This window comes from Salminus brasiliensis, chromosome 17 (genome assembly GCF_030463535.1).
Source record: "Salminus brasiliensis chromosome 17, fSalBra1.hap2, whole genome shotgun sequence".
Taxonomy (NCBI): domain Eukaryota; kingdom Metazoa; phylum Chordata; class Actinopteri; order Characiformes; family Bryconidae; genus Salminus; species Salminus brasiliensis.
The window spans coordinates 16,125,510-16,151,785 of record NC_132894.1 but is presented as its reverse complement, the minus strand read 5'-3'; the positions used below and the strand labels follow the sequence as shown (position 1 = coordinate 16,151,785).

Genomic DNA, 26,276 nt, shown 5'->3' with positions numbered 1-26,276 from the left:
TTTAGATCTTCACATTAGTGAAGTTTTATGTTTTCAACATGTAAAAAGGTAAAGGTGCACATCCTCCACATGTGACCCATCTGTGGTAGTGAACATGAACACACACTCACACACTAGTGAACTAGGGGCAGTGAGTACACACACACCCAGAGCGGTGGGCAGCCAACTGCAGTGCCCAGGGAGCAGAAAGGGTAAAGGGCCTTGCTCAAGGGCCCAACAGTGGCAGCTTGCCGAGCCCAGAAATCAAACCCACAACCCTGTTATCAATAGCCCGGTGCTCTAACCGCTGAGCCAGGTAAACCTGAGGCACCTGAGCCATATAGTATCTGGTTACAGCTCTACACTTCTTCTACACTTGCAAATTTATCTACACAGCTTCCATCACAGCAGAGAACCATTTAACCAGGCAAAGAACCTTTTAAATATTCAGATGTTGCTTTGAGTTGTTATGGTTCTACATTACTAAATTACTAAATAACCTTTGAAGCAATGTAATGTTTGGTCATGTGGGTTGATGGGTATTTATGTTTTTTAGTTTTTGCATTTACTGAACAAAATGTCATAAATCATTTATTTGAGGGTTTTTTTTTTTTTTTTGGAGAGTCCTTCGACAGCTCTTTGGTCTTCACCATAGTGGAGTTTGGAGTGTGACTGTTTGGCTATGATGTCAATTACAGGCCTCTCTCATCTTTTTAAGTGGGAGAACTTGCACAATTGGTGACTGACTAAATACTTTTTTTCCCCACTGTATGTAATCTGTACCGTCTTCATTGAAGTGTCCAGCTAGAAATGTGTCCATTTTACTACACCATTCCCATCTAGAAATTTAAAAGCCTTTCACTTTTCAAATCACCCAGGAATACGCTCGTAGCCATGCTATGCTAGCCTTATGATCAGGATAGCATCAGTTCTGGGAGTTTGAAGAAGTGTAATTAGCATTGCTGACTTTGGGTGGGTAGAATGCAGCAGTTTTAAAAAAGTTTTGTGACTGGCTGTGTGTGAGTTTTCACCCTTCTGCCACTGGTAGAATTTTGTAATGGATGGGAATAAGAAATGACTAAATTGGGGGGATAAATGAATAGTCACTACTTAATGTACAACAAGTGTTATAAACTTAGTTAAAGAGGTCTTTAACATCTCCTGGATGGCTCACCAAACTGTTCCAGAACATCGTAGTAAATACAGACAACACTTGTGTGAAGTCAAGTCCCAGATAGTGAGTGTTGACTGCATATAGACGTGGACATTTTTAAATGTCCTTTCTCAAAAATGGTGCATGAGGCTATTAGAATTACACAAGAGCAGACATCTGGACTACGGCATCTTCTGGGTTTACTACCGGATCTTCTAAAGTAAATATTGTTTCTTTGTTTGAAACAAAAACTTGGCTTCATGGCTACATTCTGGCAGCAAAAGCTGTGTAAAAGGGACGGTAAGGCTTGTGATCTGCATTTTTATTAGTATTATCTGTTTCCATTTGCTGTAGCAAGCAGCGAGAGGGGGTTTTACCATAAAAAGTGATTGACTCCTGCATGTGAAAATAGGGAGACTGTAAACAAATGTGCACCGTCACCACTTCCATCTGTGTTTGTCTCTAGTTTTCCTCTCCTCCCTCCGTTCCTTTCCTAGCCCCTCTTTTTACTTTTTTCCAGCTGCCCAGAATCCCAGAGTCTATCAGAAGCCAATTTTTACAGGCCTGCTGGGGGTCATTACTGCCAAATCCACCTAAGCAAACGCACTAATGAAGTTATAAAAGGATGTGAGAACATTTACATGAGGTGTATTGATTGGCCAGTTGATCTTCACCTTCTGATAGTCGGAGGACCACGGGTCATAAAGGCAAGCCTGTAAAAATAGATTTGGTCCTCTGGAGCATTTTGAGGCCGAAATCTAAAAATGTCAGAAGGGTGGAATCAATGTGTGCTGGAATATGAGATGTCAGATGATCATATATGCATTCAGGCACAATTTAATTATGGATATTCTGTGAAGAATTCTTTTGTAGCTGCAGTTGAAGCTGTGGGGCGTCCTCTAGGCAAGTCTTTGTTAATAAAATGTGAGGTTTTGATTGCAGCTGTTTCAGAGACTTTTGGCCGAGCTGTCATGTACTTCAGGTCAATAGCACATGAGGGTTTTGATCTAGCAGTGAATGTTCATCCTGTCCGTCTTATCAGTAACATCAAATATCTTATGCCTGTTTTTGTTTCTTTTTTATTTGTCTTATTTTAAATAATGTAAAAAAAAAACAGCTATATATTTAAAGGTGCCATATAGTAAGTATTTGAATGAATTAAATGCCCAGATGCATTTAGCCCATACAAGCCCATACAACTCCCAATTTCCAGAGAATAAATTAAATATACTGATTTTCCTTTTATGTTGGGCTTATAAATAATTTTATTTATAGAGCCCTGGTTTCCATCACTGCATAGGCCTTCACAGCTTCCACATAGCTTGCTAGCCTTTTTAGTTTTACTGTACCAAAAACATTGCACTTATTTTTTGCACGTTGCTGTGCTTTCAGGGCGGAGCAAAATTAAGAGATGTTAAACCCTGTTGGCTTGGTTTAGCTTTTCGTTGATACCTGCATACCTGGTGCTTCCCTGGGCTGTGCTTTCCCAAGTGGCATTTTTCCAGGCGGGGCTTCCCTAAATGGCACTTTGCATTTACATTTATGGCATTTGGACCATGCTCTTATCCAGAGCGACTTACATTTTAATCGTGTCACACAGGCAGCATTAGGAGTCCTGCCCAATGAGTCTTATTGGTGCAGTATTGTGTGCTTGCCTGCCACAGGGAATGCAGTGTTCTCCTGAGCTTGCGTTAGCTTTTAACCTAGCACCTGCACATTTCCCAGGTTTAGCTTACTGGCTCGCCGAGTTTAAGGGGGACACGTGACACAGGCAAAGCTCTGATCACCACGTCTGTTTCGCATAGCAAAATGCTTCTAGTGGTGATATAGCTGCAGGTGATATGAATGCTCTCCGGTGTTACTAATGCACAATTGTGGTAAGGATTGTCACAGAAAGCTGACAAGTATCAAAACCACCACATTCAGTTTACCACTTCACCAGCTTTGGCAAGGGCTGGCAGTGCTTTCACTAGTGGGCTGGGTGTTTTATGGCTCTGTTTTTGTTATGCACAATGAGGCGTTTTAAGGTTTTGAGAGAAGTGTTAACTAGTCCTAGTTTTCCATTATAGGACACTTTTAAATACTGTTCAAGCCTTTAATTACTCCTTATTTAAACTCCTTAGTAATTTAGATATCTTTTTTTTGCACTGATCAAACGGACGGAAGTCTAGCTTTGACTAAATACTAATAGTTTTCTTCTCTAAACCACTGTTCAAGCACTCACTTGAAACTCTTCTGGGTGTACAATCCTAGTGTTTCTAGAGCTACTTGTTACTTTTGTACTTTTGAAAAGTCAGTTATGCTTTGATGCTCTGCATACATTTGCTGTAAGAGCTCGCACTTGCCAGCAGGTCAAAATCACAGTGTTCAAACAATCACCAAATCATGCGATTTCCAAATTCACTCGACACAAGAATCAACTTCAGCTCCATCCAATCAATAACAATTAAACATGCTTCGAAGCATTTTATTTTCTTAAAATAATAGTTTGTCAGAATAATCACATACTTTTTCAAAGACCTGCTATTATACTCTATCTTAAAATACTCTATCTGCTGGAAACGGACATGAGTTAAACATGGCAACACTTATTAGTAGGGATGCACCGATACCACTTTTTCCATACCGATACTGAATTTTGAGTATTCGAGTATGGCTATAAGTCCTGATATTTATAGTGTTTTACTTAATATAGGTTTTACTTTTTTACACCAGATGAAATAAGCTTGAAGGAACAGCATTTACTGGTTGAGGAACTGCACATTTGAAAAGTTTTACATTGCCCCAGTGAATTAACACATGCAAGTAGTGGAGCATAATCTTGCTAAGCTTGACCAGATGGCTTTTTAATTGGTGTTCACATGCCAGTTTAGAAACAAAAAGTGCTTATGCAGCAATTTCACATTGAAGTACGCGTCTCTATTTGTAAAAAAAGGTACTAAACTTCAATGTGTGGCCTTTAAACAAGCTGCTTAAACTCTACTTTTAGTTTAGAATCAAGAAATCATCCCACATAGAAGCAAAAAGTGCCAATGTAAAAGTCCCATTAAATGTCCGTTTAATGGTAATAGCTGTTTATGACTCCCTTTTACTACTAAAGTATGCAAACAAAAATGTTTTATGTTAAAAAAAAAAGTAGGGTGTCAGTAAGCTTCATGTTAACAGTGCTCTCTATTGCAGATACCGATAAGTGCCGGTTTCTAGTTACTAGGTTCAGTTACTAGCCAGTGATCAGATTCCAGAACAGCTCCTTTTTATACTTTGTGAAATACGGTGCATTTACATGCAGCAGAGTGGTAAAATTGCAAGCTTGTATGCCTCGCAAATAAAGTGTTTTCCTTCCAGTTTAGTTCCGTGTCTTGTAACGCAGCTTGTTTATTAGATGACAAATTGTCTGACAAGTGCTGCAGTACACTTTGCGTTGGTAAGTGAGTGCCAATACTGATCAGAGGGAATTTTTCCCTTCGGGTAACCTGGTCATATGTACACATGCAGTGGTTGTACAACATACAAGAAGTTGTATGCTTCTACACGACCGTAATTAGATGGAATTCAATCGGAAGTCATAAGCACCCTTAGGAGGCTAGCAGAATGGCAGGAAAATGGGACTGTTAGCATGGATGCTGATGACTGGAGAGCATGAAAGCCTCTGGCGAACATTTGCAGGCTGGAATGAACTCCAGTAGATGTTCAATGTCAAGCCGGGTATCGCACATTCTTTCCCCGGTGGAGTTTGTTTGTTTGTTTATTTATTTATTTATTTATTGTAATTGCACTTATCACTGTGGAAAGGTAATTTATTTTGTTACACCCCAGTAAATACCTAACCTGAATACTGTTTGCACGTTGGCTGGCTGCGTCTGACTTAAATGCTTGAATGGTTCATTAAGAGCAGAAGGCGGGCGAGATGCCTGTGCAGAAATAGGTCAAGACAAGGGAGGAGAACAAGGGCAGTGAATTGAAAGTGAACCCCGCGAGCACAAATCGATAGGTTATTTCATCACTGGAAAATTATTTACAGTCCTCGGAATCCATTACCAAATCACCCATTTATCTGTGGGATATGGTTGACTTATTGAATTGGTTTCATAAATAAGTTTGCTTTGCCTTTAGACTCGATGTAATTCAACCTCTGCTTTCACACACTTAACGCTGGTGTCTTTTTTAGATTGTAATTACCTGCATTACCTTACTTTAGATGCCGTTTAATTGATGTATGTGTTTCTGTGAATGTTTTGTGCATTTACGCTCTACAGCGTCCACTTTCATTATACGCACACCTACTGTTCCTTGTCATTTCCACTCACCTCATTGTAGGGGTGCTAGAAAATATTAGAACACTTCAGTATTGTGATATGATATACAGAATCGTAACCCCTGTATTGGGATATGTATCATATTGCCAGGTCATTGCCAAAACACAACACTACCGCATTGGCCACCAGTCCAACTGCTCCACCATGTAGGTATGTAGAGTTCCACACTGTAGCCTGTAGCCCAAATATTGTCAAAAAAAATTGTCAGCCCCCCTTTATCCCATTCATCATTGGTCAGTTTTTGCCTATTAGACCACTGTTGACCCACTATTATTGTAGTATTGAGTGGTATACTACACTCAGAACAACAGTGACACTAAGGCTCTGTTTACACAGCAGATAAACTGGCCCAAATCTGATGTTTTACCAAATCTGATGGGTTTTTTTTTTGGCTGTTTCCACGCTTTTTAATTCATCAGATCAATTCATACTCCTAAACAGATTGTAAAACTGCTGATTGTGTACTTCACATTTAGTTTAGTTTTAGTTTCATTTTTGCTAGCATTACAGAAGCTATCAAGGAATTCCAGTGGCTGACAGCTGGACTTATCACTGACAATGCAATCAAGCTCACTGTAAAAAGGGTGCTTTATTTGACCGCATTCTTGGTTTCTGTAAACTTCTAAACTTTCCACGTTTAACTTTTACTTGGACACTTCAGTCAAGTCTTCCTGTAGCTGTGTTCAGATCTGTCTGCTTAGACTGAGATGATCAGATTCAGTGTGTGTGTAGCCGTTCACAAATAAAACATCTGTCAGATAAGACGAAGGACCAATTTTACCTGCTGTGTGAACATAGCCTAACGTGTGGTGCTGGTATGGGTGTATCAGGCACAGTGGCAATACTAGGGTTTTTACACGTCAGTGTCACTGCTGGGATCAGATTGAAAAAATTCAGTCAAGAGCTGCTATTTTGCTATTATATTTTTGTTATTTTAACCATAATAACACTTTGTGTTCAAAAGATCTTGTATTGCTATCACAGGACTAATAAGCTGGTGTCTTTCAGAGAGGCAGAAATTGATAGTTTTCTCACATCAGGAAGTCATTACACTTAAACAAGCCACTAAAAAAGAACACATTCATATGGTTCTAGTCTCTAAAAGAAGAGGCTGGTGAATGTATCAAAGTTTTATTGCCAATTTTATTATATATATCTTGTGCTTGTAAATGATACTTCCACTTATTTACACTGAAAACAACAAAAGTAGATGAAAACGGCTTTTAATATGTTTTGCCGCCAGTGTTTGGGTTCAAGATATAGTCTGACAGAATAGACTAGTCATCCAAAGGCAGGAAAGTACTTACACAGACCTGATTTTACTCCATTACCCTCAGCTGATCAGATGTCATTCTTATCAGATATGATCTGCCCCCTGCTGTTTTAGCGAGTCTAAATCCTAGAAACCCTGCCCATCTTCGTTCGAGGCATGTTGGTGTGAAATTATGTAGATGCGTGCTGTAAAGAACAGAAATTGTATCGTGCTTCTGCTGTCAGTGACTAACAGTGAGGCGCAGTGGCTTTTTCTTGTAATTTACTGTTAGTTTAAACTGTGATGCAGATGGAACTGGAGAAGTCCCATAACTGTCTGTCTTTTTTCATCTTTTTGCAGACACATCTACATTATCCCTGTCTTTACGTGGACGCTCTCATTGGGTATTCTTCTGGCCCAGGTCATCATTCAGCCAATCACGTCGCTGCTGACGCTTCTCAAAGGCATCCTGTTGATTATTACGGTAAGCGCTTGATGACTCTAGATGACCCCATTTCTTTTTCTTTTTCTCACACTGTCTGTTTTGCTTTCCTGACACATTTAGGACACTTTCAAACCTGCCCTTATGTCTTCTGCCTGTCATTTTGTCACTTCCGCCACAAGAGAAGGTCGAGAAGTTCTATTAAAAGTGCTAAGAATGCTTGGGTTCAATTATTATTGCATTTAAAGTGAGGCTTTCTGCTTCATATCATTTCCAAACAACCACTTTCTTCTTACATCAAACCTATTCATGTCAAATAGTGCCTTTTGTTGTATTCACCATGCTAATTGTGTATTGTCATTGGGTTTGGACGTGATGGCAAAAGTTAAACACTGTCACCTGGTTTATGGAAAACTTGTTTTTGTTGGAGCTGAAGCTGTAGCCCTGCACCGTAATCATGTTAATTCTTTCTCACAGAGGCAAGGGTTTCATTACTCTGTGTAGGAACCGTAAAGAAGGCCTAAAATTAATAGGCAGAAGTGAAGGGAAGGATATGGCACTACAGACATAATGAACTGCAATTATGAAATAATAATGGTTTCTGGCATGTGATTTGTCAAGATGAAGAAACGTGTGCCAAGAGTGCGCTCTTAACATCTCTGTTTTAACCCCGAGTCTGAACACAGTGTCAGTCTGATCAATACGCCTGGGTGTCTCAAGTCAAAATGTTTCATTCAAATGTAACAGGAGATGATGGTGATAGATAAATGTTTAAGATTCTTATGTCAGCAGTAAGAGTGTATTGGATCACACACAAAACTCAATTGTTTTTGGATTGGCAAAACAAGGGGACAAAAGGAGACAAACCAGACACCAGGAGACACTGAGAGTGATGTCACTTTAAATGTGTGGTCATGTATTACCACTGTCATATAGAGACGAACCGACTGCTTTGTGTGTTGTGTTGGCTGTTTTTGCTAGTTCTGCTGAGTTCTGGTACTCACATTACTGGGGTGAGTGATGTGTGTCTGAGTTGATGATGTTAAAAGTCCTTACTTGGCTCTTTTTTCTCTCTTTTACTAATTACTGATTGTGTAAAGCTGCTTTGTGACAACAACAGTTGTAAAAAAGCGCTATACAAATAAATTTGACTTGACATAAACTTGGGTGGAGTGGGACCCCCCTCAAAACTTTACGCCTGCACAATCCTAGCGTTAAGCGTAAGAAAAGCCATATATTGTCTGAAAACTATATTGTGATGGTAAAACTATATTAAACGGTTGGAAAATAGAAGGGACTTGAGGCTGCAGGGTTGCTACGGCAACCAGAAATACTGCACTGTTTTAAATATACATGTTTCACTGGTTCTTTCTCCTGTGGGGTTACAAATTAGGATACCGCAGCACAAAAGAGAATAAAAAACTTGCTTAAAATTGCCTTATGAATCAGTTTTGAATTTGGTGTTGAATAGCTGGCAACCTAAGGACAGGCAGGCACGTACAGTAACAGAAGGAGCAAATAGGTCTAAGTTTGAGGTCATAGCCTGGCATGGTGGTCTATTATGGAAGGCAGAACAGCAGCTCAGCGTGAGCACATATTGTCCTTTTATGGACATATTGCCCTTGTCCTATCTATTGTCTTTTAACTATTACACTTTGAAGTGTTTGCCAACTGTGTTGTTAGTACCTATGCTCTACATAGTGCGCAATATAGGTTTTCTACGCTCATACAACACACATATCTAACAAATCTGTGATCTGAGAATCAGTCATGACTCACTACGACTTCGACACACAGAGCACTATTTTGGTGTAGAAGACAACATTTCACAAATCTCACAATGTGCTACATAGAAAGTACAGAGCTATTTGAGAAGTAGCCTGGAGGCAGAGCTAACCAGAGTGCAGACATCTGAAGCTGATGGGACATCCAAGTAACTATTTGTTATGTTTTATTTTGCAGTGAATCACTGAGGAAGTCAAATTCCAGGCCTACCACAGTCTATTTTTCTTTTTTAGCCCAGCTAATCATCCTAGTTCTAGTTGTTAGGGAAAGTTAAAGGTCAGCTCTTAGTTAATATCTCTAAACTTCCTGTCCTGATGACCTGTCCTAATTTACTGCTTCCATGATTTTCGCTGGGTTTTCCCAAGGTGAAATCAGACATTGCCCCCAAAATTCTCATGAAGATAGATGACCAGATGTTCTCCATTCTACTCATTAAATATATATGTCATGTGACAAAAAATAGAACACCCCCTTTTGTGAGTGCAGGTGTTTTCTTTTTTTACAGATACCATAGAAATCAAACTTGCAGAGTATTTCTGATGCTAGATGCTATACTTGGACATCAGCTGTGGCAGGAGCTACCTGTAGGTCTCATGATGGCGTTGTAGGATTGTTGGAGACGTCTTTACGCATGCGGTGTGTTCTTTGGCTGAATTTGCTAGAACTGAATGGTTAATTTGGCAGTTTTTCCGCTTGTAAATAATTTTCCAGGCAGTCTGATGTTCTGAGTGTTCTGAGCTCTTTTTTAATCCTTTTCCAGACTTTTGTACCTCTACAATCTTCTTTCTAAAGGCCTCTTTGGATTATGCCATGGTGATTACACTCACGTTCTAATCTTCTGCACCTGATTATAATTTTAGCAATTTCTAGTAGCAATAAAGCCAGACTGAGTGGCGAAACAATATGGCTGCATTTATTAGGTAAAACAGCCAAACCTGAAATGAACCAAGGGATTATCTGCAATTTAATGGCATTTGGACTCAGCAGCAATCCAACATAATGTGCCAGGAACGTACTGAGGCTCAAATCATACCCGTTTATAGGATAAAACCTCATATCTGAGAGCAATTACGTAGACACATTTAGTAGACTGGTTCATCCAAGTTTGCTTGCTTTCCCTCTCATTTAAATTTAGCATGTCACTAAATTCGCAACTACAGTGGGCTTGTTTTTTTCCCCACCTGTTTTCAGAGGGTGACTTCACCACTCAGTGAGCTCCTACACGTTTTGGTGCCTGGGTTAATAAATGGGTTGCTGCCATTTATTTTTCTTCTCTTCAGCTTTCGGCAGACTGTAAAAGGATAGCTCTGGATCTGTGCAGTCAATCGCACTACAGACTCTTGACACCTGACAACAGTGCATTTTGGTTAATTAATTTTACTAATGATTTTAAGACATTTCTTCAATATAATTTTGATTACCATCATCCCTCATTATTGTTAAAATGAACATCAGATGTGCAGGGTTTTATGGGGTGTCCTAATATTTTCCTAACCGTATCCATTACAGTTTGCAGTACCAATTTTGCTCATTCTTGGCATAACCTTACCACATCATGCCTTTACTACAAACCTTCCGTAGCTCTCCCTTAGTCCAACTGAGAATTGTACTGTGATCACAGCAAGCTGCTCATTAAGCACTAGAGCAGTCCTCCCACTAGCGGACATCCAAGCGGGATGACAGGAATTTTCAACTTTGTCTCATCAGCCGGCTAAATCGAGCTCATCAATCACGCTCCATGATGTATTAGCCCTAGTCAGAGCACCCATGCTTATCTATAATTTGGGCGGTTATCATTTATGAGCCAGGACTTTATGGAGCACAGCCGACCCCTCCCGTGCAACACTGTGAATCACGCCACCTGGATCCCCCGGCACAGCCCCCCTGTTAACTTATCTGTGACTGGCTCCCCCATTTAACAGCAGGTGACATATTTTTCTGACACCCACAACGCAACGCTGACCCATAAAATGACTGGCGCCAAATGAGGAGTTTAAGTGGCTGTAATTTAATGCGGCTCTCAGGCAGGAGGATATTTGCTGGATTATGGTGATTTTGGAATGGAACATTCCTGCGCATTAAAGGCACCCTGACATGCTTTGTTTTACTTTTGCTTGTTATTGGGTTACAAAGCATGACATGCAGTAAAATTCAAAGGTTTGGGCAACCCCTGTTTGAAATTTCTGTGACAATGTAGTTAGTTAGTAGTAGTAATAATAATATAAATAAAATAAATAATATTAGTGAGTAGTGAATAGACGAAGAACCAAACTCCAAAAGGCATAACATTAAAAATGGACTATTCCTTTCAACATCTTAAACAAGATGTATTAAGCAAGTGAATGTATTGTTTTGTACTATTTTATAGCGAAAGTAACTCTCATGAAAGTCTCAAACTTTATTGACTTGTTAGGGGTATAGGTTGTTTGCAATGAAGTCATAGTCATATTAGGGTGGGGTGGGGACTTCTTTTTCCACATTGGTGTTAGAACTTCCATTCCGGTACGACAGCTGAACCATTGATATAAATTACAACTGTATTATAATGTCACTGTTGTGGGACACCATATGGCACTAACTATCCCCTGCAGCTTCCAAAGAAGAGGAGCGTCTATAACAAACATTTAACCAAACATTTACCCAAATCTCCATATGTCTGTTATTACTGTTTTTTTTTGAAAAACCAACACCAGAACATCCTTACACAGAGAAATGGCTTGATTATGAAGCTCTTGCTTCGTAGACTAATGCCTCACAAGCACCTGACGTGTTTACCTTACCAGAACTTCATAACAGAGTTTTCTCTTCACAAAATGGTAGAAAAACACGCGTAATGACACAGTCAAAGTCATTAGATATGTCATTACATATGGTTTATATCATTTCAAGCCCAAAGGGCACAAACACTGGCAACTAACCAGCCCCATGATGTTTGACTGTGTATGCTCAGTAGGTGATTTTATTGGGGTCTGTTGAAAAAATAATGTTGTGGGTCACCAAAAAAATTGAATGTACACAATTTAATGCTAATATCAAATATAATGTGATCTCTGGAGAACAGAAGATCTTCACCCAGTTATCTATACAATCCCAAAATTCCTTTGTTCCTTTGGTCAGCAGGATCGGTGGCGCACAAGGTATTGACATTGGGCAATGCGGCCGGTCCTATGCTATGGCGCATACACCGTGCCACATCCTGCTGTGGTATACCTTCAAAAACTCTAATACTTTCAATGTCATGGGTCTTTGAACTTTTAACAACCTCTTTCGCAACCAAGTGGGACTCTGCTGCAGCCCCACTGGACTGGAGCTAGACACGACTGAACTTATGTTACATAGTGGTAATGAGGAACAGCGTTTCTTAATTCTTGTTTTAGAGACCTAAAAAATAGTCATAAAAAAGAATTGTGTTAAAACCATGTATCAGCTTAAATTTCAGCGTTGTCATCATCATTTGCGGTGACTAATTGCAGCAGCCCCAAAGCAGAATAAAGCAGGAGTGGAAGTGAATAGTTCTACTGTGCATTGACACATTGACAATTGACACATGACTTTCATGGAAGAGTCATCAGAAGAAGGCCTTTCTTGCTTTCTCAAAGGAACGTCTAAACAATCCTGATGCATTTCGGAAACAAGTTCTGTGGACAGATGAAATTTAAAAATAACCTCGCACGGCCAGTAAAAAAGCTTGATTTTTTTTTTTTTTTTTGACCGGGGTGCCCAAACTTACCAGTATTTTCAGGATAGTTTCCAGACAGTGCCTATCCATTTTAGCCCACTCCTCCTCTAATTGTCCCCATAACACCAACTGTAGAGTGACAAATGTAGAGTGTATAGGTCCAAATCTGTCACAGGTTTAGCAGATGGAAGACTGAGACATTTAGTCCAAGTTTCTAACTTGGAACAGCACTAATTAAAAATTTACCTGGTGGGAGTGTTGACTTTACTAGGACAAGAGGGCACATAACCAAGTAAACTGTAATGTAATATTAAGACTAAGAACCACAATAAAATGTGCCTTGAGGAAATTGGTTTGGAACTTTGGCAACCTTCTCATTTCTGTGAAATACACAACACTAGACTTTCCTTACATGTGACCTCAGTAACAGCCAATCAACCCAATTATTCATTTGGTGCATAATAATGACCAATTCTAAAAAGTAGTAATGTCCACAGATTCTAATAAAAGAAGTAGAAGTGAGGATTTGTAAAATGCAACAAACAAGCATAAGAAAAATATATATTCTCTAAAACAACCAAATTAACCCAATATCAGATGTAACAGCACCTTTTTTCCACACAAAAAAATCATCCTAAACACACATCAAAATCCACCATGGACTACATTAAGAGGTGCAAGCCTACGGTTTTACCATGGCCATCACAGTCCCCTGACCTAAACTTTATCGTGAGTCATCATAAGGGATTAATAATTAATTTTTTTATTTAAAAGGACTGAGCAACATTAGGTTATTGTAAAAGACTTGATTTCAACATTTGTAGCATAGTTAGCTAAATTAGATAAATCTCAATATGAAGGTGTCTTACCTTATACAGCCACCCTCTGTTTTAACATATAGTCACAGTGTGTTACCATAGGTGTTGGAGGTTGTTTACTAAGTAATTAAGAAAAATGATTTTCCGAAAAACAACCCTATGTACTTTTAGAGGTTATAGAGTTATGAAATAACTAAGGTTTGGGAAGAAGGAACATGCCTGGAGCTCTTCTCCTATTCCAAATGTCCTGTTCTACCTCTCATGTCCTGTGACAATGTTTCCACCCCTCACCACCACCAGATGTAATATTACTCTTGCTTCTTTCATCTTGTCCAGAAATGCATGTGAACAGCATGTTATTTAGGAGCGACTCAAAGCAAGAATTACACTTCCTGACTGTAGAGGGAGCCCAGGAGCAAGAAATGGCAATTCTCGCATATTGCTGCTTTAATGAGGTTGGGACCTTCTAGCTTCTTACTGTCATACATTTTGCTCCCATAGCATAATCATATGCTGATGGCATGGTCCAAACAAAATGGACATTAGACATAATAGAGAGATTATAGAGAATGAAGGGATACAGATTAGTTAATTATGGGATATGATTTGGATTTCTCATTACTCACTGACCATTTGATGTCATATATCGACACCCGAGGACCGCGCAGCGTCCACCTCTCCGTGCCGTGCACACATTAGCTGTGGCTAACATGTTGTATTCGCCGCCTGGTGCTTCCTCTCGCTTCTGTTCTGTATGGGTCAGCAGTAATGTGAAACAGTTTGTGGGAGCGTCTGCCAAGCCTGCAACAGAATATGCAGATGACTTAAAAGGCAGGCTGGCAGTAATTAAGAAGGGAAAACGGGGAGGAGGCATGTCAGATGCTGTCTCCCTAATTACTGCCAGTGTGGGATTTATTGTTAAGATTGGATGATCCTCCTTTTAACTCCTGAGAGGGAATCATAATCTGAAATATAGATCCATTAAAAATGCATATGGCCCTTGTTTCAAATGTGACCATGATATATTTCATTTTGAAGACAATGTCTGGCCAGTTAACGGCGGTCATTAAAATGATGTGTAGTTTTGCGATGGGACCACTATGGTGTCGAGGACGGCATCGGCCTATATATTTTACTTTATGGGGCAGTCTTAGGTGATGTTCGGTTCGGTCCTCCCTGCTTTGATTTCGTTGGTGTGGTGGGTTTCGGCTTGCCTGCTGAAATTGTGTTGAAATATGCATAAGCTTTTTTTTTCGTTTTGTTTATTTTTACAGTGGACGCATGAGGGGAGAAAGATGTCCTCTGGTTTTGTAGGGCAAGCTTACCTGGTGCTCGGCTTAACTTTGCTTTGACTGCTTGTGCCGGCTGAGTGGGAATTGCTGTTGCCTTTAATCAGTCTGCCGCTGACGTGTGGAATGCTGAGAAGAGGATGCAAGTGGCAAGGCAGATATTTCACTTTATGCAAATGACTTTGGAGCACAATGACTGTGGTTGTTTCCCTGTGTGCTTGTGTGTGTTTGTAGCTCTCAGATGTGGAATATACACACAACACACACTGTTATTTGTTTGGAATTTAAGAAAACTAATGAAAGGATGGAATCTTTGCAACTAAGTTTCTAAATGAACAAAAAAAAAAGTCATGCCGTGGTTGAATGTTCTTTTGTCTTAATAATGTCCCAATCATGCCAAGCTAGGACTTCTACCTGTCCACTCTCTTCATGCTTTATGTCCCAGCATAGCACAGACATTCTTACGTTCAAGGATGAGAACCATAGGGTGCACAGGTCCAGATGTTTGTGTTTGTCACTGGGAGACTTTGACTAAACCAAAAAAATCCCAATTCCTAATTTGGAACTGCAGGTAAAATGCTGAAATAATCATCCAGCATGACAACTAGATGAAATGCGCACCCAGTTCATGGAAGGGTGAGCTAAAATGGTCAGGAGAAAGACTAGCAATGATAATAGAAGATCATGCATAACCAAAACTAGAAAATGAGTGGCTACATTCTTTAAAGTAGCTACTCTTGACATTCTTTTGGCATTCCTGTCATCAGAGAGCCACTTGTGATGCATTTAGTTGCACATATTCTGCAAACCAATGATGTTCAATGATGTCAATTACAAGCCTCTCTCATCTTTTTAAGTGGGAGAACTTGCACAATTGGTGACTGACTAAATACTTTTTTCCCCACTGTGTGTGTGTATATATATATATATATATATATATATATATATATATATATATAGTGGGGAAAAAAAGTATTTAGTCAGTCACCAATTGTGCAAAATTAAAATTGAACTGAATTGAATTTAAAACTTAAAAAGATGAGAGAGGCTTGTAATTGACATCATAGGTAGACCTCAACTATGAGAGACAAAATGAGAAAAAATATTCGACTGAGCTCCATCCCTCTAGGGAATGCAGTTCAACTGCTCGACTGCCCAAAGCCGGGAGGCTTTATAACCCCTGAGCCGATATTTGGTATAAGGCATGGTGACTTAAGGCTCACAGGTCTGCTTCAGAGCATACCATGACATACTATTCTCAATGCTTTTCTATAGAGATTATGCATTATTATTAGTATTGTTGTTGTTGTTGTTATTATTATTATTATTAATATTATTATTATTATGCATTTAAAGAACTGGAGTGAAAGGGGTACACACAGTGAGTGTGTGGGTGTGTTTTTAAATGCAAATATCATTTGCAAAAACTAAAAGCCAACAATGTTCTTTAATTGAGGTTAATACTGGGTTCAATTGTAGGTGTTATAATAATATTTATTGAGGTATAGATTAAATGATTAAATGTAGGCATAGCAGTATTTTTATTCAGCCACCCCTAAAGGCATTAATGCGAGAGAGAGAGAGAGTGTACGTGTGCTGTGTGTGTAAGTGGATGCTTCAGATTTTTTTCAGGTTACTGGTTCTTAGTGTCAACGATGGTGTCAGGGGCACAGGAAACAAAGCTAAGATCTTTTGGCAGTGCACTGCTGGGTGACTGGGTGTCTCACTCAGCAAGATTATGAGCTTTAATGCCTTCACTTCTCTAATGATTACATGACTAAGAAGTCTTAAAGACTGCCAGACACATGGAGACATCGTGATTATGTTCTCTCGTATTGTGTTGCCCTTCACTTTATATTATACAGCTGATTCTAAGCTGCCACTGAAACATGTGGCACATTTGTGAACAGAATGCTTAAGGCTTACTTGGCAAAATAACCATAACCTGTGGTACAAATATATACTTAGTGTTAGAAATATATAAAAATACATGCTTAAAGCTCAGAAAGCTTTTAAGCTCAGAAGCTGCATTATAAACCAGTGTCAGTGGTAAGCAGCTCTAAGAGTCGCCCCCCCCCCCCCCCCCAAATAAAAATATTATATGACCTCATCCTCCACTATTGCAATTAGAATTTCAGCGTGCTGTTACACATTTTACATTTACAACTGTCAGGATTAGTTTATTTAAAACCTAACAATTCAAATTGACCTCCTTGATTTGCTGGCTATTTGGCTGATAATCAGAGGATGCCGTTTTAAAAATTTTACACAAGGAGGACCTATTATTGGAAAAGTGTTCAATAAAACTGGTCATACCCAGGCATGATTACTGCCAGACCTATTAAATCTAAACATCACTTAGATGGAGCCTGTCTTTCGATGTGAAGAAGACTAGAATTTCTAAGAAAGCAACACATGATGCCACATATTAAACAGATTCAAATACAGAAGTGAATAAGCAAACCACAATGTGAACCATTAGACACAAATGGTGGCAGACCTTTCAAGGAGTGATTGTGATCAAAGTGCTTTACCAAAATTACGGCAAGAGCACATCTAAGACATATCCTATAGGGTAAAAAAAGAGCATGGGCAAACATCTGGAAACAAACGTCTAAAAACGTCTAGAAAATATTCTTACCATAAGAACAGCATACTAACAGTCCAACATGGTGTTGGTAGTGTAAATATCTGGGGCTGCTTTGCTTCTGCAGGACCTGGGCAATTTGTTATAATGAATAGAACTATGAATTCTGCCCTCTATCAGAAAATACTATAGGAAAATGTTCGCCTGTCTGTTTCTGATCTAAAGCTCTTGTGCAGTTGGGTTATGCAACAGGACAATGATCTGAAGCACATAAGCAAGTCTCTGAATGGCTCAAAAGAAACAAAATGAAGGTTTTGGAGAGGTCAAGTTCTAACTTTAATCCCATTGAGATGCGGTAGCAGGGCCTTAAATGTGCAATTCCTGTTTGAAAACCTTAAAATCCCTCTACAGCGATGTAAAAGAAAAGTTGTTGCAAAAGATTGATTGCGGTTGTCACTGCCAGAGTTGGCACAACCAGTTATTGTTGTGTTGTCTCTATCTATATCAAAATTGGTTGGATGATCTGAAACATTTAAATGTGACAAATATGGTACAATAGAAGAAATACATTTTACTGCTTTCTCACTTCACAGGTTGGTGAGGAATATATTACTTGAATGTAATCATCTAACCTTCAAATATCAATTATCAAGCTAGAGCCACTGTAAATTGTATCACTGTAGCATTGTAAAATACAACATAGTTAGTTTGGTGATGCAATTCCAAATCCAGTAGGGGTGGAAATTATCGTTACTGTAGCAGGTATAAAAAGCTTGAAAAATCTTGATGTATGGGTGAAATATCACTGTAGAAATGATGAGCAGAACTTGTCAAGACCAAGACTAACAGACAACTCTTGTGGAGTGCAGTGTAGGCTTGTACTTTAGGAAAAGGTTGTGCACGAGAATGTTCCTTTTGCCTGAAGAACTCTCCAGTGGATGGAGCTGATTAATCCCATTAAGCTTCTACATGAACATTATGCATTTACAAAATCAGGAATTTAGAAGTCCTTGACTGGATTATTAGAAGGACAGTTCAAGCACTAGTAAACAGCAGGCATGGATGATAATTATATGCAATTATTGGAACCCTCTTTCTTGCTTGTGTGTAAAAACAAGATACTATTATGCCATCTGTTCACCATTTGTGATAATTTGTGTAAGCCTTGTAGCACTTCATCAGTGGTCACTTTCTGACCGCAGAACCGATATTGGCACTCTCCGTCTAGCAGTGGCACTGACGTCACACAAATAATATCCGGTCGACCCTGTGGTCAGAAACTGAGCAATGATGAATAGGGGTGCGAGTAGCTGACATGTAGTTCATGATAACAGATGGGTTCTGTTCAGCGATTGTACACCTCTATATATAGTGGAACTCAAAAGTAGGTGGAACTCACAGATTGGACTATGAGTGGTGAGTGGAAGTACAAGGCAGGTGTTTCTGCTAATAGTGAGAGTGATTGTTGATGGGCAAATCAAAAACATGCGCTTTATACTGTATATACAGTGCGCTCCATAATGTTTGTGCCAAAGATATTTTCTTGATATGCACCAGTTTAAAAATTCAGATCAAACTAATCTGACGTGATAAAGTAGACGTTTCAGACTTAAATTTAAGGGTATTACATTTCAGTTTCACTATGTAGAAAGAGATGTCTTATAAGTCAAATACTTAACGGCATCCCTGTTCTTGGAAATACAATAATGGAAGACATATTAAGGCTAAAGCACACCGACCAGACCTTCTAGGACAAAGCCCAACATTCAACATTCTTATCAAACCCCACCCAAGAAAACAGCAGATCTTCAGTATTGGAAAAATGGGGATGTTTGTAAGTCCTTGCATGGTTTAAATTCAGTTTGATCCTATTCAGATGGAATTAAATTTGCATGGGGTCCTGGGGTAATTTTCTTTTTTTCTTTTTTACAGGGGCGTGTGTGAGTGTGTGAGTTTTTTTCCTGTCCGAATTGACCCTACATGTGGTTTTCTCTGTCATCCTCTGAGAAAATTACAAACAAAATTACCTACTGTTTTTTACTGAACTCAGATCATCTGGTAATTTTAGATGCGTCCTGATTCACATTTACATGTGCTTTTCGCTTCACATCGGGGGAAAAAAGGATTTTGGCTGCTGCTGCATGCCTTATTTAGTCTCCAAGCTCCCCCCCAGCCTCAGAGTAGCTTATTTGACTTTTATCGGCACAACTCATTAATAGCTAAATGACTGGTAGGCCAAGGCAGAGCTCCACTGATGAAGAATCCTCACTAATCTTCAGAAAAATCCTCAGTTGAGGATTGCCTTAGTTTTCCTCAGATCACAGACAATCCAAAGACTTCTTTAACAGAAATACAGAGGCTACCATACAAGATGTAGGCCACTTAAACAAAACGCCCAGATTAATTAAAAAAAAAAAACCTTGTGGACAGACAAGACAGAGAAATAAAGGACCTACCCACAAATCAAACCATACCACATCATAGTGGCTTGGACATGTATGGCTGCCACAGGTAGCCTTCTTTGATAGCGCAGTGAAACCTGAGGTGTATTGGAATGTGGTATCTACTTAATTTCAAGTAAATGCCTCCACTCCACTCTTTGGAATCAATATCTTGCTGAAGGATGCAGCTCCCCAAAATCTGGAAAGTTCTTGGCATACGTAATAATATAAACAGTAATAGTGGAAAAACATAATAAAAAAAAAGATCTGCTATGATTAGAAGATGAACTAAAATCCTGTAAGAAACATTCTTTCTGATAAGGCACCCAGCGGGGTTGTTTCATTGTTGGGAGTTTTTTTTAAATTTTTTTATTAAAAATTAAATTCTACTTGCTGAAGTTCTTGCCAGTCACCCAGTTTAAATTCAGTTGAGCGTGCGTTCTATTTGCTGAAGAGAAAACTTATGGTAGCAAGCTTGGACGAAGTGTCATGACTCCATGGGGGACTCTATGAGTGATCATATGACTCCTACCAGCCATCCACACTCTCAGTCACCTGAATACTAATCTGTACCCCCTGTTGTACCTCTGATTAGTTTCGTATTTAAGCCCGGGCTTTAGACATAGACACTTGTGAAATATTGCATCCCTTTTTGGCGACTTACTGAGCGTTATTTCTTGTTTATGTATTTCGTGTATGACCTTAACCCTTTGTATTTTCTACATTGCCTTTTGCCTAGGCCTTTGGTCTTTCTGCCTGAGTTTTGATTCCCTGGATTTATACCTAATGTCAGTTTGACTACAACAAACAGGCATTAGGTATAATATATTTACCATTTTAAATATATTTACCATTTTGTGCCTTTCGGAACTGATCATGCCTGTTTTTTGACTTTACTTTTGGATTACGACTCTCTAATTAAAGCCTCTCATTCATTTCAACTCTGCAAACGTCTGACCTTGTGTGGAACGTTGGTGATGGCTGTAAATTTTAGTCTTCAGGTAGTCACTGCATGCAAGAGAGATGCAACAAAGTACTAAACATGCCTGCAACTATTATTGCTATGTCCCAAACATTATGGTACCCTGAAATGAGTGGGACTGTGGAAAAAAGTGTTGTAATTTTAACGTGGTGAAACCAAAATGTAAGCAAAAACCCTTAAATTAAAGTCTGGAGTCTGTGTACATTAATCATGTCAGATTGGTTTGATTTGAACTCTTCAAACTGTGGAGCAATGTGAACATGTATATACAGTCTGCGTGAAGTGAAGTGAAAGTTATTGTTTCAATATGCCATGTCCCGTCTTAATCAAAATTATACAGTTCTATTTAGGGTATATTTTTGTTGTTTTGGCTGTTATTGTACATTGTATGCTTCAGGATCTCAAATGTATTCCCCTCAGTGTATCAGGGTAGTGATTTTGTTTCCTTTATTTATTTCTTTATCAGCCATGGCTCACTTCTGCACCATCTAAACAACATAGTGGAGGTCTACAGGGTTGTCATCTCATCATAACAAGATGCCATTACAAACGCTTCTGGTTAGGCAGTGTATCGACCCCGCTCTTTGTAACTAGCAGTATGCATTAACCTTATTCATCCGCTAGAGGTTTACCTATGCTACTGTGCCAGCCCCAGAATGACACGGTCTGTGTTGTCAAGGCAATCTAAAATCAATGTCTTCCTTTACAGTGTTTCCTCCATTACTGTATTTCCAAGGATAAGGAGCCTGGACGATGCTAAAAGTACTGAACTAGTGGGTGCTGTCGAGTCTCAACATATTTCTTGGTGTATTTTACCCTTTCTTGATTTCTTGGAGTATTTTATTATTGTTTTTCCACCATAATAAATCTTCAGAGACAGAATCAGCATTCTTTTTGTGGGAAGAGAAATGTGAATCTTAAAGAAAAAAGCAGAATTTAAGTTTGAGAAATTCAAAAAATAGTGTGAACCCCCATCAATTACACAGAACCACTCAGTGCCTTATCAGAAAGAATGTTTTTCACAGTCATAGCAGATTTTTTTGTTGTTGAAATTAAAAATTGAGTGTTATATGATCATATTTTGTTATTATATATGGGATATAAATGTGGACTTTAAGCTTATAAACTAGACAGCAAAACATTTTCCATATTTTATGCAGTATTTCAAGGCTTTTTATTTTGGGTAATTAAATGCTAATTATACTGTGTATATCTATTAACAGTATTTTCAGTGATCTCCCTTCATGTCTTCCAAAATAGAGGCATTCTGGATTTCTGGAAGTTTATTATACCTATTATTGTACCTATTTATATCATATTCTCTTAGTCTGAGCTTTTTTTCCCCAAGTACTTCATTTTTATTTCAAGCTGCTTGTCTATCAAATTGCATAGGAATGCCATATTACAGTAATTTAATATGGTTTTCTGAAGCTAAATTGATTTAATATTATGGAAAACATTGATTCCAGAATGTTCAGCAGTGTTGCATCCGGACTCACTGACCACTTTGTGAAGTATACTCCCCATGACAGGTCCACCTTGTAGATGTTTAAACACTCAATAGTGCATCTTCTGTTATGTACAATTCATCACCATCTGAACATCATTGGTCAGTTTGACAGTTTCTAACCACAGCTCCGCTGTTGAACAGGTGATGTTTAGGTGGTGGGTCTTTTGGAACACAGCGCTGACACCGAAATGGCAGTGTGTACGTTTTGCTGGTATGAACGTACCAGACACAGCAGTGCTGCAAGACTTTTTACATATGTCAGTGGCACTGCTAGATTGATAATGGTCAATTTCCCCAAAATACTGGTGCATGGGCTAATGTCCATAACTGTACACCAGCAAAGGAGACATGCTAGATTGTTTTGGTTTTTTTTCTTCTTTTTACTATTTTCTATTAAGGCAGCCGGCGAGCACAATTTGTACTTAATCTGTACTGTTCCTCATTTCTCATCGTCTGTTGCTATCTTCTGCATTGGACAGCGTCCTGTGTCAAATGATGCGCTGTCAACCTTTATATATGTAATGTAATAAGTAGGCCGAATCCCCAAAACCTGCCGCAGCTGTAAAAACTGCAGAAATGTCACTGTGCTGCTGACACTGAGCTTATGAACAATTACCAGACGCTGGTGTTGGCTGACCATGAATAATGCACTCTGTTCTGAGTTCTGACCTCTTTGTGAATTTGGCCGTAAATTGAATCTTTACAGGGGCCTCGGAAAAAGCAGGGCTGAAAATAGGCTGGCATATCGGGGCTATCGCCAGGCATGTTTCTGTCCTGGCCTTTCAGACGGCGCGTCCTGCTGAGGCGTCGTGTCCGACTGATGAGAGCCTTCCATGACTTTCATTTCAGATGGATTATCCTGATTTGGTACAGAACATGTTTATTAATTAGATTTGGGGCCCATTCTGTTTTGATTTGCAGAAATCGCTCTCTCTAATGTCCTGCTTGCGTCACTCTTGTCAGGAAATGGACGCCCTCATGAGTTTGTTTGTTGCTGCTGCTGTTTCCCTCGTAATGACATTATCTAAGGCTAATTGTCAAGTGGCAAATTCTAAATTAACTTGGTCATCTGTAATTTGTCCGATGTGTAATGTCATTCTCCATAATGAATAATGCGAAGTGGCAAAATAACTGTAGGCTTGCAAATCTACTTGCAAAAAGCTTGAATTAAGGTCTCTGGCTCTGCTCATAGCACCAAATTCCTCCATCTGTCATACTCAGATAGGTTAAGTTTCCACGACCAAAGCAATAAAGCAGATAAACATTAAATAATAAAGATGTTTATGGGAATATTGAAGTGAATTATAAAAGGTATTTCTGGAACATGGAGCCTGCAGTGGGACTGCAGTGGGCACTTTGATAGATTGTGGTGCGCCAAAAATGCAGTGTTAGCAAAACACATAATGTGGCATACAGTGCATGTTACTTGCTCTATATAAACCTTGCTACTGTATTCAGGCTCAACAGGAGCATTGTTAAGACTCTTCTTTTTTTGGACCAGACGTCACAGTAAATGCTGATTGCAACCAGCGCAGAATGTACAGTATGGTGCCTTTCTGAGCAGGCATGCGTGTGTATTTTCGGCCTGAGCTTGGTTATATACTTGCAAGCAGCTGAAGAGTGTAGATCATTGTGTTATGCTTTCGTCTTATCTGCCATCGATTTTCTTTTTTTTTTTTTCTTTTTTTTTTTCTTCCCCCAGCTTCTGAAGCTGGTATAGCAGCTGTGGGTCATCCCCTGATACAGGCTGCCTACTCCAAACAGATCAATGTCTGGAGACCAGGCTCTCCGCTGGGCTCTCAGCAGTCTGCCACACCATGCCTCCCTCAGGACCCCTCATCCGCACTTGCCAATCGACGCCTTTGGTGGAGCTTTATTAATAAAATATGAAGGATGGAGGTATGCAGCACCCAAACCATTCACTTGGGTGGGATGCTATGTACTGTATACATATGCCTACTGCATAATGGGCCTAGTTTATGACACTTGAAAACTAAAACACTATGCAAAATGTGCAGTGCGGTGTTGAACAGTAGTATTACACCCATCTTAAATCATGGTTACCTTTATACTGAGATGCCATTACAAATCTAATAGGGGTGGAAACGACCCACGAAGTATCAAAAATAAAGAACTTAAGTGAAGATGATGGGTATTATATGTGTGCATGTAATATGTGTGTATGATGGCAGTGGTCAAAAGCCGATCTGCACCAAGACCCACCATGACCCAACATCCCATAATATCCACGGAAGACGAGCGTCCAGGCTTTTTTCTGTCCTGTCCACCAAAGTGGTGGATCAAACTTCCCCTGGGTGTCCGAACGGCAGAGTCGCTCGCTGTCTTCACACTAGCTGAGGTTATTCTTGAGTAAATAGCGAAGCACTCTGGATAAGAGTGTCTGCTAAATGCCTTAAATGTAAATGTAAATGTATGTGTTGTGACTTGCCTCATAACCTGTCCGGAGAGAGGCAAAAGGGAATGAATGGATAGGAGGTCCACGGGTTGTACCTGTAAGGGAAAAGAGAATTAAGTAATTCATGCAGATCTGTAAATATACTTACCCTAGGGGGGGGGGTGAAATAATGACCAAGGTCTGTAGCATAAATAAAGCCATGGTAGAATTAGTATAAGACATAATACTTTTTAAACAAGAAACTGTTGGTTACTTGAAAATCTATTTTTATGTGGGTGATTACATGGATATGTGGGAGATAACAGGCAGATCAGAATATTTTATATGATATTGATATTGTCAGATGTATTACAATGCCTTGTTAGGCAAAGACTCCAGAGTACTGTTGAAGGGACAGATCAAAAAGTTTTGTAATTGATCTCAGTATTTTAAAATACAGTAGTTTGTTTTGATACACTTGCAGTTAGAGTATTTGGCCTCTTATTTTAAAATTAATTTTGATTAATTTTAATCAAAATTAATTTTCAATAATTCAGTTTCAAATATTTTTCCAATAATTTTGCTCATCCCTGGTTGTACATGATAATCAGCTGGAGACGTTCCCAGTAGGAGGAGCTAAAAAAAAGCCCCATATGAGTAACTTTTGCCTCCACAATATCAGAGATATTTGCATTTACAATATCAAAGTCCTTGACTGGATTCTTAGAAAGAGCTTAGGTAAGTAGCAGTCCTAGGGGCAGTGATAAATCATATGAGGACGATCGATTTTAAACTTGGAGAAGTTAGAGAAGTTGTGTGCTTGGCAGTATGTAAAAGTATGTGTCATTGCTTGTGTGTATCATATCAATTTTTTATTAATAATTTGTATAGGGCTTTTTACAGCTGCCGTTATCATGAAGCAGATTTCCAGGAATCAGTAATAGGACAGGAGGTCAACAAAACAAAAACCCTTTTGTGTTAGCCACCATGTAGCACTTCATCAGTGGTCACTTTCTCAGCTCTTGGCACTCTTAATCTAGTGGTGACACTGACATCACACAAATAATATCCCTTTGGTCAGGAACTGAGCAATGATGAATTGAGGAGAGAGTAGCTGACATGTAGTTCATGATAACAGATGGCTTCTGTTCAGCGATTGTACACCTCTATAGTGGAACTCAAAGGTAGGAGGGACGTACAAATTGGACTGTGAGTGGAAGAGGTATACTACACACTGTTAGGTCTCCGGCGCAGAATATGTGGGACATCATGTAATTATATCATCATATATCGTGCAAGGTCTAAAAACAAGGCAGGGTGCATAGACAATAAGTATGTACTCTGATGTTACTATACTTCTTTCTTCCAGATGAAAGGTTGAAACAGGGAGTGGCTGAGTGGAGTCAGAGGAGAAGCTGATTGCTTTCATCCGACATCTCTTGTTGTAGAGGTCCTGTATGGGTGGGAAGGCAGCTGCAGTGATGTACTGGGCAGTTTTCACCACTCTCCGCAGGGCCTTGTGTTCAGCTGCAGTGGCACTGCAGTATCAGACAGTGATGCAGCTGGTCAGGATGCTCTCCTGAGAAGCTGTTGTGGCGGGTTGACTTTGCTCAGCTATGTGGGGAAGTGTAGGCGTTGCTGGCCCTTC

General features: G+C 39.3%; 1 protein-coding gene across 3 annotated transcripts in view; it reads left to right on the top strand.

Moving 5' to 3' along the window:
- Positions 1 to 26,276, top strand: part of LOC140537673 (uncharacterized) — a 138,514-nt gene that overhangs the window by 42,047 nt on the left and 70,191 nt on the right. For all 3 annotated transcript variants that reach the window (XM_072659829.1, XM_072659830.1, XM_072659828.1), the window contains one exon: positions 7,061 to 7,184. In XM_072659829.1, the coding sequence (XP_072515930.1) occupies positions 7,061 to 7,184 (124 nt within the window). The remainder of the gene's footprint in view (positions 1 to 7,060; positions 7,185 to 26,276) is intronic.